The 13,031-nt window shown below is 48.5% G+C and overlaps 1 protein-coding gene across 1 annotated transcript in view; it reads left to right on the top strand.

The window, feature by feature from the left end:
- LOC110516746 (ryanodine receptor 2) overlaps nt 1-13,031 on the top strand; it is a 563,076-nt gene that overhangs the window by 393,972 nt on the left and 156,073 nt on the right. Inside the window, exons 46-50 of the mRNA XM_036960048.1 lie at nt 3,161-3,296; nt 4,128-4,314; nt 6,845-6,959; nt 10,448-10,568; nt 12,838-13,007. Coding sequence (XP_036815943.1) covers nt 3,161-3,296; nt 4,128-4,314; nt 6,845-6,959; nt 10,448-10,568; nt 12,838-13,007 — 729 coding nt within the window. The remainder of the gene's footprint in view (nt 1-3,160; nt 3,297-4,127; nt 4,315-6,844; nt 6,960-10,447; nt 10,569-12,837; nt 13,008-13,031) is intronic.

Consider the following 13,031-nt stretch of genomic DNA (forward strand, 5'->3'; position numbering starts at 1 on the left):
ATTTAAAGACTACCGCCAGGAGAACAGACAGGTACACTTTAATGTAAACCAAGCTCACATGTAGCTGTTTGGTAGTGAACAAGAGATGTGTACTGTATGGTGCAGTAGCAAGCTAATGGTCATGTTTGGTTGATTAAATGATGGCAATCATCCCATTGAAGCAATATGCAGATAACAAGACTGCAGAGGAACTCTCTGGTGTCCTCCACCGTGGGGCTCCTCCTGGTTCAATAGGAATCCTAGTTTATTCCTCTCTGGTGTCCTCCACCGTGGGGCTCCTCCTGGTTCAATAGGAATCCTAGTTTATTCCTCTCTGGTGTCCTCCACCGTGGGGCTCCTCCTGGTTCAATAGGAATCCTAGTTTATTCCTCTCTGGTGTCCTCCACCGTGGGGCTCCTCCTGGTTCAATAGGGATCCTAGTTTATTCCTCTCTGGTGTCCTCCACCGTGGGGCTCCTCCTGGTTCAATAGGAATCCTAGTTTATTCCTCTCTGATGTCCCCCACTCCTGGTTCAATTGGAATCCTAGATTATTCCTAACAGTTAAGAACGCTCTGCTGTCCTCCTTACTGATCTATTGGGACCAACAATCAGGATCCTATCCATTATCCAATGATGTGGACTGTTTGGCGACATAACTTGGCCTCACCGTGACTTTCCCTTCCTCCACTGACTCTGACAGCATGAAGTCCTGAGCCAGACCTTTCTAACCCTCTCCCTCTGCCTCCTCTTCCCTCTGACAGCGTGAAGTCCTGAGCCAGACCTTTCCCTGCTAACCCTCTCCCTCTGGCTCCTCTTCCCTCTGACAGCGTGAAGTCCTGAGCCAGACCTTTCCCTGCTAACCCTCTCCCTCTGCCTCCTCTTCCCTCTGACAGCATGAAGTCCTGAACCAGACCTTTCCCTGCTAACCCTCTCCCTCTGCCTCCTCTTCCCTCTGACAGCATGAAGTCCTGAGCCAGACCTTTCCCTGCTAACCCTCTCCCTCTGCCTCCTCTTCCCTCTGACAGCATGAAGTCCTGAGCCAGACCTTTCTAACCCTCTCCCTCTGCCTCCTCTTCCCTCTGACAGCGTGAAGTCCTGAGCCAGACCTTTCCCTGCTAACCCTCTCCCTCTGGCTCCTCTTCCCTCTGACAGCGTGAAGTCCTGAGCCAGACCTTTCCCTGCTAACCCTCTCCCTCTGGCTCCTCTTCCCTCTGACAGCATGAAGTCCTGAACCAGACCTTTCTAACCCTCTCCCTCCTCTTCCCTCTGACAGCGTGAAGTCCTGAGCCAGACCTTTCCCTGCTAACCCTCTCCCTCTGACAGCATGAAGTCCTGAGCCAGACCTTTCCCTGCTAACCCTCTCCCTCTGACAGCGTGAAGTCCTGAGCCAGACCTTTCCCTGCTAACCCTCTGCCTCCTCTTCCCTCTGACAGCGTGAAGTCCTGAGCCAGACCTTTCCCTGCTAACCCTCTCCCTCTGCCTCCTCTTCCCTCTGACAGCGTGAAGTCCTGAGCCAGACCTTTCCCTGCTAACCCTCTCCCTCTGCCTCCTCTTCCCTCTGACAGCGTGAAGTCCTGAGCCAGACCTTTCCCTGCTAACCCTCTCCCTCTGGCTCCTCTTCCCTCTGACAGCGTGAAGTCCTGAGCCAGACCTTTCCCTGCTAACCCTCTCCCTCTGCCTCCTCTTCCCTCTGACAGCATGAAGTCCTGAACCAGACCTTTCCCTGCTAACCCTCTCCCTCTGCCTCCTCTTCCCTCTGACAGCATGAAGTCCTGAGCCAGACCTTTCCCTGCTAACCCTCTCCCTCTGCCTCCTCTTCCCTCTGACAGCATGAAGTCCTGAGCCAGACCTTTCTAACCCTCTCCCTCTGCCTCCTCTTCCCTCTGACAGCGTGAAGTCCTGAGCCAGACCTTTCCCTGCTAACCCTCTCCCTCTGGCTCCTCTTCCCTCTGACAGCGTGAAGTCCTGAGCCAGACCTTTCCCTGCTAACCCTCTCCCTCTGGCTCCTCTTCCCTCTGACAGCATGAAGTCCTGAACCAGACCTTTCTAACCCTCTCCCTCCTCTTCCCTCTGACAGCGTGAAGTCCTGAGCCAGACCTTTCCCTGCTAACCCTCTCCCTCTGACAGCATGAAGTCCTGAGCCAGACCTTTCCCTGCTAACCCTCTCCCTCTGACAGCATGAAGTCCTGAGCCAGACCTTTCCCTGCTAACCCTCTCCCTCTGACAGCGTGAAGTCCTGAGCCAGACCTTTCCCTGCTAACCCTCTGCCTCCTCTTCCCTCTGACAGCGTGAAGTCCTGAGCCAGACCTTTCCCTGCTAACCCTCTCCCTCTGCCTCCTCTTCCCTCTGACAGCGTGAAGTCCTGAGCCAGACCTTTCCCTGCTAACCCTCTCCCTCTGCCTCCTCTTCCCTCTGACAGCGTGAAGTCCTGAGCCAGACCTTTCCCTGCTAACCCTCTCCCTCTGGCTCCTCTTCCCTCTGACAGCATGAAGTCCTGAGCCAGACCTTTCTAACCCTCTCCCTCTGCCTCCTCTTCCCTCTGACAGCGTGAAGTCCTGAGCCAGACCTTTCTAACCCTCTCCCTCTGCCTCCTCTTCCCTCTGACAGCGTGAAGTCCTGAGCCAGACCTTTCCCTGCTAACCCTCTCCCTCTGGCTCCTCTTCCCTCTGACAGCGTGAAGTCCTGAGCCAGACCTTTCCCTGCTAACCCTCTCCCTCTGACAGCGTGAAGTCCTGAGCCAGACCTTTCCCTGCTAACCCTCTCCCTCTGCCTCCTCTTCCCTCTGACAGCATGAAGTCCTGAGCCAGACCTTTCCCTGCTAACCCTCTCCCTCTGCCTCCTCTCCCCTCTGACAGCATGAAGTCCTGAGCCAGACCTTTCCCTGCTAACCCTCTCCCTCTGCCTCCTCTTCCCTCTGACAGCATGAAGTCCTGAGCCAGACCTTTCCCTGCTAACCCTCTCCCTCTGCCTCCTCTCCCCTCTGACAGCGTGAAGTCCTGAGCCAGACCTTTCCCTGCTAACCCTCTCCCTCTGCCTCCTCTCCCCTCTGACAGCATGAAGTCCTGAGCCAGACCTTTCCCTGCTAACCCTCTCCCTCTGCCTCCTCTTCCCTCTGACAGCATGAAGTCCTGAGCCAGACCTTTCCCTGCTAACCCTCTCCCTCTGCCTCCTCTTCCCTAGGTGGTGCAGTACTTGGCTGGCTGTGGTCTCCAGAGCTGCTCCATGCTCGTGTCTAAAGGATACCCTGACATCGGCTGGAACCCCGTCGAAGGAGAGAGATACCTCGACTTCCTCCGCTTTGCAGTGTTCTGCAATGGTACATGTGCATTTATTACCTATGGCAATTGCCGATAAACCTTCATTTCATTATAACATTTGACTGTGGTTGGTAGATGGTCTTGGTTATTTTCATATAATCCTTCATTTCATGATAACATTTGACTGTGGTTGGTAGATGATCTTGGTTATTTTCATATAATCCTTCATTTCATGATAACATTTGACTGTGGTTGGTAGATGATCTTGGTTATTTTCATATAATCCTTCATTTCATGATAACATTTGACTGTGGTTGGTAGATGATCTTGGTTATTTTCATAAAATCCTTCATTTCATTATAACATTCGACTGTGGTTGGTAGATGATCTTGGTTATTTTCATATAATCCTTCATTTCATGATAACATTTGACTGTGGTTGGTAGATGATCTTGGTTATTTTCATAAAATCCTTCATTTCATGATAACATTTGACTGTGGTTGGTAGATGATCTTGGTTATTTTCATATAATCCATTTCATGATAACATTGGACTGTGGTTGGTAGATGATCTTGGTTATTTTCATATAATCCTTCATTTCATGATAACATTTGACTGTGGTTGGTAGATGATCTTGGTTATTTTCATATAATCATTCATTTCATGATAACATTGGACTGTGGTTGGTAGATGATCTTGGTTATTTTCATATAAACCTTCATTTCATGATAACATTGGACTGTGGTTGGTAGATGATCTTGGTTATTGGTTGGTTGAAGTTAAATACTTCCACGGTTGAGGTGTTGAAGTCTCTATTGACATCTTTACCCGTGGTCTCAGGTGAGAGGTATTGTAGTTATGATGTCATTATTTACCTGTCGTCCTATCAGGTGAGAGTGTGGAGGAGAACGCTAACGTGGTGGTGAGGCTGCTGATTCGTCGTCCCGAGTGCTTTGGCCCCGCCCTGCGCGGAGAGGGGGGGAATGGTCTCCTGGCAGCCATGATGGAAGCCATCAAGATATCAGAGGACCCCTGTAGAGACGGGCCCTCCCCTACCTCAGAGGCCAGCAGGACACTGTAGGTACCCCTGTAGAGACGGGCCCTCCCCTACCTCAGAGGCCAGCAGGACACTGTAGGTACCCCTGTAGAGACGGGCCCTCCCCTACCTCAGAGGCCAGCAGGACACTGTAGGTACCCCTGTCATAGTAGGACACTGTAGATACCCCATCATAGCAGGACACTGTCGGTACCCCTGTCATAGCAGGACACTGTAGATACCCCATCATAGCAGGACACTGTAGATACCCCATCATAGCAGGACACTGTAGATACCCCATCATAGCAGGACACTGTAGATACCCCTGTCATAGCAGGACACTGTAGATACCCCATCATAGCAGGACACTGTAGGTACCCCTGTCATAGCAGGACACTGTAGATACCCCATCATAGCAGGACACTGTAGATACCCCATCATAGCAGGACACTGTAGATACCCCTGTCATAGCAGGACACTGTAGATACCCCATCATAGCAGGACACTGTAGGTACCCCTGTCATAGCAGGACACTGTAGATACCCCATCATAGCAGGACACTGTAGATACCCCTGTCATAGCATGACACTGTAGATACCCCATCATAGCAGGACACTGTAGGTACCCCTGTCATAGCAGGACACTGTAGATACCCCCTCATAGCAGGACACTGTAGGTACCCCTGTCATAGCAGGACACTGTAGATACCCACGTCATAGCAGGACACTGTAGGTACCCCTGCCATAGCAGGACACTGTAGGTACCCCCGTCATAGCAGGACACTGTAGGTACCCCTGCCATAGCAGGACACTGTAGATACCCCTGCCATTGCAGGACACTGTAGGTACCCCTGCCATAGCAGGACACTGTAGATACCCCATCATAGCAGGACACTGTAGATACCCCATCATAGCAGGACACTGTAGATACCCCATCATAGCAGGACACTGTAGATACCCCTGCCATAGCAGGACACTGTAGGTACTCCTGTCATAGCAGGACACTGTAGATACCCCATCATAGCAGGACACTGTAGATACCCCTGTCATAGCAGGACACTGTAGATACCCCATCATAGCAGGACACTGTAGGTACCCCTGTCATAGCAGGACACTGTAGATACCCCATCATAGCAGGACACTGTAGATACCCCATCATAGCAGGACACTGTAGATACCCCTGTCATAGCAGGACACTGTAGATACCCCATCATAGCAGGACACTGTAGGTACCCCTGTCATAGCAGGACACTGTAGATACCCCATCATAGCAGGACACTGTAGATACCCCTGTCATAGCATGACACTGTAGATACCCCATCATAGCAGGACACTGTAGGTACCCCTGTCATAGCAGGACACTGTAGATACCCCCTCATAGCAGGACACTGTAGGTACCCCTGTCATAGCAGGACACTGTAGATACCCACGTCATAGCAGGACACTGTAGGTACCCCTGCCATAGCAGGACACTGTAGGTACCCCCGTCATAGCAGGACACTGTAGGTACCCCTGCCATAGCAGGACACTGTAGATACCCCTGCCATTGCAGGACACTGTAGGTACCCCTGCCATAGCAGGACACTGTAGATACCCCATCATAGCAGGACACTGTAGATACCCCATCATAGCAGGACACTGTAGATACCCCATCATAGCAGGACACTGTAGATACCCCTGCCATAGCAGGACACTGTAGGTACTCCTGTCATAGCAGGACACTGTAGATACCCCATCATAGCAGGACACTGTAGATACCCCTGCCATAGCAGGACACTGTTGGTTCCATTGAACTGGGCTAGCTCTAACCCTAACACTGTAGGGATGGGTTCTTCTCCTACCTCTATAGTACCTCTCTTTGTCCCGTTCTCTCTCACCTTCTTGCTCTCTCCCTTTCTCCTCTCTTTCCAACTCCAAATCCATCCCTACTCCCCCCCCCCCCCCCCCTCGTTCTCTGCCGTCCACTCTCCCTCCCTCTGGACTCTCTCCTGCCTCCCCCGTGCCAGAATATGTCCTCATTACTCCTCAGTGTTCCTGTTCTGTCTGGCCATGCTGCCAGGTGTTCTATAAAAGTCCCTTAGATAGTCTGCCCTACTCTTATCAGGCATCAGACTCAGAAACAATGACCTAACACACCTCCAGGCTCCTCCAAGAAGGAGAGTGATGGAGTGCTGCATCAGATGACCTGACCTCCACAATCACCCGACCTCATCCCAATTGAGATGGTTTGGGATGAGTTGGACCGCAGAGTGAAGAAAAATCAGCCAACAAGTGCTCTGCACATGTTGGAACTCTTTCAAGACTGTTGGAAAAGCATTCCTCATGAAGCTGGTTGAGAGAACGCCAAGAGTGTGCAAAGCTGTCATCGAGGCAAAATAAAATGTATTTTGATTAGTTTAACACTTTTTTTGGTTACTACATGATTCCATATGTGTTATTTAATAGTGTTGTTGTCTTCACTATTATTCTACAATGTAGAAAATAGTAAAAAATCAAGAAAAACCCTTGAATGAGTAGGTGTCCAAACTGTGTGTGTATGTGTGTGTGTGTGTGTGTGTGTGTGTGTCCTCAGCAGTGAGGTGTTATTGGAGGATGAGGAAGACGACACTATTCACATGGGAAACGCTATAATGACCTTCTACGCAGCCCTCATAGACCTGCTGGGGCGCTGTGCCCCTGAGATGCACGTGAGTCACACACACACACACACACACACACACACACACACACACACACACACACACACACACACACAGAGAGAGACCTGCTGGGGCGCTGTGCCCCTGAGATGCACGTGAGTCACAGATAGAGGGGGAGTCAATGCCTTAGACAGACAGACTGACTGACTGATTGACTGACAAACGGACAGGCAGTCTTAGAACCAATAGGTCAACCAATAGGGTGCTAATTGAGACAGGGACACTTTTAGAGCCAATAGGTCAACCAATAGGGTGCTAATTGAGACAGTGACACTGTAAGAGCCAATAGGTCAACCAATAGGGTGATAATTGAGACAGTGACACTGTAAGAGCCAATAGGTCAACCAATAGGGTGCTAATTGAGACAGTGACACTGTAAGAGCCAATAGGTCAACCAATAGGGTGCTATTTGAGACAGGGACACTGTAAGAGCCAATAGGTCAACCAATAGGGTGCTATTTGAGACAGGGACACTGTAAGAGCCAATAGAGTGCTATTTGAGACATTTCATCGTTGGGCAAGTTGAGGTTTTCACCTCATTTTCTGTAGTTGGAAGCAAAACTAAAAACTGATCATTTTTCAAATCTTCTGCCAGCCGTTTAGCCATGGTGGTGTTCTATATAGGGAATAGGGCTCTGGTCAACAGTAGTGTTCTATATAGGGAATAGGGCTCTGGTCAACAGTAGTGTTCTATATAGGGAATAGGGCTCTGGTCAACAGTAGTGTTCTATATAGGGAATAGGGCTCTGGTCAACAGTAGTGTTCTATATAGGGAATAGGGCTCTGGTCAACAGTAGTGTACTATATAGGGAATAGGGCTCTGGTCAACAGTAGTGTTCTATATAGGGAAGAGGGCTCTGGTCAACAGTAGTGTTCTATATAGGGAATAGGGCTCTGGTCAACAGTAGTGTTCTATATAGAGAATAGGGCTCTGGTCAACAGTAGTGTACTATATAGGGAATAGGGCTCTGGTCAACAGTAGTGTTCTATATAGGGAAGAGGGCTCTGGTCAACAGTAGTGTTCTATATAGGGAATAGGGCTCTGGTCAACAGTAGTGTTCTATATAGGGAATAGGGCTCTGGTCAACAGTAGTGTACTATATAGGGAATAGGGCTCTGGTCAACAGTAGTGTTCTATATAGGGAAGAGGGCTCTGGTCAACAGTAGTGTTCTATATAGGGAATAGGGCTCTGGTCAACAGTAGTGTTCTATATAGGGAATAGGGCTCTGGTCAACAGTAGTGTACTATATAGGGAATAGGGCTCTGGTCAACAGTAGTGTTCTATATAGGGAATAGGGCTCTGGTCAACAGTAGTGTTCTATATAGGGAATAGGGCTCTGGTCAACAGTAGTGTTCTATATAGGGAATAGGGCTCTGGTCAACAGTAGTGTTCTATATAGGGAATAGGGCTCTGGTCAACAGTAGTGTTCTATATAGGGAATAGGGCTCTGGTCAACAGTAGTGTTCTATATAGGGAATAGGGCTCTGGTCAACAGTAGTGTTCTATATAGGGAATAGTGCTCTGGTCAACAGTAGTGTTCTATATAGGGAATAGGGCTCTGGTCAACAGTAGTGTTCTATATAGGGAATAGGGCTCTGGTCAACAGTAGTGTTCTATATAGGGAATAGGGCTCTGGTCAACAGTAGTGTTCTATATAGGGAATAGGGCTCTGGTCAACAGTAGTGTTCTATATAGGGAATAGGGCTCTGGTCAACAGTAGTGTTCTATATAGGGAATAGGGCTCTGGTCAACAGTAGTGTTCTATTTAGGGAATAGGGCTCTGGTCAACAGTAGTGTTCTATATAGGGAATAGGGCTCTGGTCAACAGTAGTGTTCTATATAGGGAATAGGGCTCTGGTCATCAGTAGTGTTCTATATAGGGAATAGGGCTCTGGTCAACAGTAGTGTTCTATATAGGGAATAGGGCTCTGTTCAACAGTAGTGTTCTATATAGGGAATAGGGCTCTGGTCAACAGTAGTGTTCTATATAGGGAATAGGGCTCTGGTCAACAGTAGTGTTCTATATAGGGAATAGGGCTCTGGTCAACAGTAGTGTTCTATATAGGGAATAGGGCTCTGGTCAACAGTAGTGTTCTATATAGGGAATAGGGCTCTGGTCAACAGTAGTGTTCTATATAGGGAATAGGGCTCTGGTCAACAGTAGTGTTCTATATAGGGAATAGGGCCCTGGTCAACAGTAGTGTTCTATATAGGGAATAGGGCTCTGGTCAACAGTAGTGTTCTATATAGGGAATAGGGCTCTGGTCAACAGTAGTGTTCTATATAGGGAATAGGGCTCTGGTCAACAGTAGTGTTCTATATAGGGAATAGGGCTCTGGTCAACAGTAGTGTTCTATATAGGGAATAGGGCTCTGGTCAACAGTAGTGTTCTATATAGGGAATAGGGCTCTGGTCAACAGTAGTGTTCTATATAGGGAATAGGGCTCTGGTCAACAGTAGTGTTCTATATAGGGAATAGGGCTCTGGTCAACAGTAGTGTACTATATAGGGAATAGGGCTCTGGTCAACAGTAGTGTTCTATATAGGGAATAGGGCTCTGGTCAACAGTAGTGTTCTATATAGGGAATAGGGCTCTGGTCAACAGTAGTGTTCTATATAGGGAATAGGGCTCTGGTCAACAGTAGTGTTCTATATAGGGAATAGGGCTCTGGTCAACAGTAGTGTTCTATATAGGGAATAGGGCTCTGGTCAACAGTGGTGTTCTATATCGGGAATAGGGCTCTGGTCAACAGTAGTGTTCTATATAGGGAATAGGGCTCTGGTCAACAGTAGTGTTCTATATAGGGAATAGGGCTCTGGTCAACAGTAGTGTTCTATATAGGGAATAGGGCTCTGGTCAACAGTAGTGCACTATATAGGGAATAGGGCTCTGGTCAACAGTAGTGTTCTATATAGGGAATAGGGCTCTGGTCAACAGTAGTGTTCTATATAGGGAATAGGGCTCTGGTCAACAGTAGTGTTCTATATAGGGAATAGGGCTCTGGTCAACAGTAGTGTTCTATATAGGGAATAGGGCTCTGGTCAACAGTAGTATACTATATAGGGAATAGGGCTCTGGTCAACAGTAGTGTTCTATATAGGGAATAGGGCTCTGGTCAACAGTAGTGTTCTATATAGGGAATAGGGCTCTGGTCAACAGTAGTGTACTATATAGGGAATAGGGCCCTGGTCAACAGTACTGTTCTATATAGGGAAGAGGGCTCTGGTCAACAGTAGTGTTCTATATAGGGAATAGGGCTCTGGTCAACAGTAGTGTTCTATATAGGGAATAGGGCTCTGGTCAACAGTAGTGTTCTATATAGGGAATAGGGGGGCTCTTTTAGTTGTATCTTGTCATTATTACGGACCCCCGTTAGCTGCTGCCTTGATCTTCCTGGGGTCCAGACACATTAAGGCTCATCACATTTGGGATACAGATATTCACAGAGGGGGGGGGTGTTGTGTGTTTTCCAGCTGATTCATGCTGGGAAGGGTGAGGCCATCAGGATACGAGCCATCCTACGTTCCCTGATCCCTATAGAGGACCTGGAAGGAGTGATCAGCATCCCGTTCCCCATGCCAACTCTGGCCAAAGGTGGGTGGAGACTATCCCCACTAAACCTTTCAGCCGTTGCAGGGGTGTAGATATTACCCAAGGTTCACCCGAACTGACCTAAAACCATCCACTACTCTGTTAAACTGACCTAGAACCATCCACTACTCTGTTAAACTGACCTAAAACCATCCACTACTCTGTTAAACTAGAATCATCCACTACTCTGTTAAACTAAAACCATCCACTACTCTGTTAAACTGACCTAGAACCATCCACTACTCTGTTATACTGACCTAAAACCATCCACTACTCTGTTAAACTAGAACCATCCACTACTCTGTTAAACTGACCTAGAACCATCCACTACTCTGTTAAACTGACCTAGAACCATCCACTACTCTGTTATACTGACCTAAAACCATCCACTACTCTGTTAAACTGACCTAAAACCATCCACTACTCTGTTAAACTGACCTAAAACCATCCACTACTCTGTTAAACTAGAACCATCCACTACTCTGTTAAACTGACCTAGAACCATCCACTACTCTGTTAAACTGACCTAAAACCATCCACTACTCTGTTAAACTGACCTAAAACCATCCACTACTCTGTTAAACTGACCTAGAACCATCCACTACTCTGTTAAACTGACCTAGAACCATCCACTACTCTGTTATACTGACCTAAAACCATCCACTACTCTGTTAAACTAGAACCATCCACTACTCTGTTAAACTGACCTAGAACCATCCACTACTCTGTTAAACTGACCTAAAACCATCCACTACTCTGTTAAACTGACCTAAAACCATCCACTACTCTGTTAAACTGACCTAAAACCATCCACTACTCTGTTAAACTGACCTAAAACCATCCACTACTCTGTTAAACTAAAACCATCCACTACTCTGTTAAACTAAAACCATCCACTACTCTGTTAAACTGACCTAAAACCATCCACTACTCTGTTAAACTGACCTAAAACCATCCACTACTCTGTTATACTGTGTCTGTTGTGTGTCTAAATGGGTCAGTGGTGGAGTCTGTCTATTGTGTGTGTCTAGATGGGTCAGTGGTGGAGTCTGTCTGTTGTGTGTCTAAATGGGTCAGTGGTGGAGTTTGACTCTGGTCTGTCTGTTGTGTGTGTCTAGATGGGTCAGTGGTGGAGTCTGTCTGTTGTGTGTCTAGATGGGTCAGTGGTGGAGTCTGGTCTGTCTGTTGTGTGTCTAGATGGATCAGTGGTGGAGTCTGGTCTGTCTGTTGTGTGTGTCTAGATGGGTCAGTGGTGGAGTCTGTCTGTTGTGTGTCTAGATGGGTCAGTGGCGGAGTCTGGTCTGTCTGTTGTGTGTCTAGATGGGTCAGTGGTGGAGTCTGACTCTGGTCTGTCTGTTGTGTGTCTAGATGGGTCAGTGGTGGAGTCTGGTCTGTCTGTTGTGTGTGTCTAGATGGGTCAGTGGTGGAGTCTGTCTGTTGTGTGTCTAGATGGGTCAGTGATGGAGTCTGTCTGTTATGTGTCTAGATGGGTCAGTGGTGGAGTCTGACTCTGGTCTGTCTGTTGTGTGTGTCTAGATGGGTCAGTGGTGGAGTCTGGTCTGTCTGTTGTGTGTGTCTAGATGGGTCAGTGGTGGAGTCTGACTCTGGTCTGTCTGTTGTGTGTCTAGATGGGTCAGTGGTGGAGTCTGGTCTGTCTGTTGTGTGTCTAGATGGGTCAGTGGTGGAGTCTGGTCTGTCTGTTGTGTGTGTCTAGATGGGTCAGTGGTAGAGTCTGGTCTGTCTGTTGTGTGTGTCTAGATGGGTCAGTGGTAGAGTCTGGTCTGTCTGTTGTGTGTCTAGATGGGTCAGTGGTAGAGTCTGGTCTGTCTGTTGTGTGTCTAGATGGGTCAGTGGTGGAGTCTGTATGTTGTGTGTGTGTAGATGGGTCAGTGGTGGAGTCTGGTCTGTCTGTTGTGTGTGTCTAGATGGGTCAGTGGTGGAGTCTGGTCTGTCTGTTGTGTGTGTCTAGATGGGTCAGTGGTAGAGTCTGGTCTGTCTGTTGTGTGTGTCTAGATGGGTCAGTGGTAGAGTCTGGTCTGTATGTTGTGTGTCTAGATGGGTCAGTGGTAGAGTCTGGTCTGTCTGTTGTGTGTCTAGATGGGTCAGTGGTAGAGTCTGGTCTGTCTGTTGTGTGTCTAGATGGGTCAGTGGTGGAGTCTGTATGTTGTGTGTGTGTAGATGGGTCAGTGGTGGAGTCTGGTCTGTCTGTTGTGTGTGTCTAGATGGGTCGGTGGTGGAGTCTGACTCTGGTCTGTCTGTTGTGTGTGTCTAGATGGGTCAGTGGTGGAGCCTGATATGTCAGCGGGGTTCTGTCCGGACCACAAGGCAGCCATGGTGCTGTTCCTGGACCGGGTCTACGGGATTGAGGACCAGAACTTCCTGCTTCATCTGCTGGAGGTGGGCTTCCTGCCTGACCTCAGGGCTGCTGCCTCGCTCGACACAGTGAGTCTCTAACCCAAACCTTAT

This window comes from Oncorhynchus mykiss, chromosome 23 (genome assembly GCF_013265735.2).
Source record: "Oncorhynchus mykiss isolate Arlee chromosome 23, USDA_OmykA_1.1, whole genome shotgun sequence".
Lineage (NCBI taxonomy): Eukaryota > Metazoa > Chordata > Actinopteri > Salmoniformes > Salmonidae > Oncorhynchus > Oncorhynchus mykiss.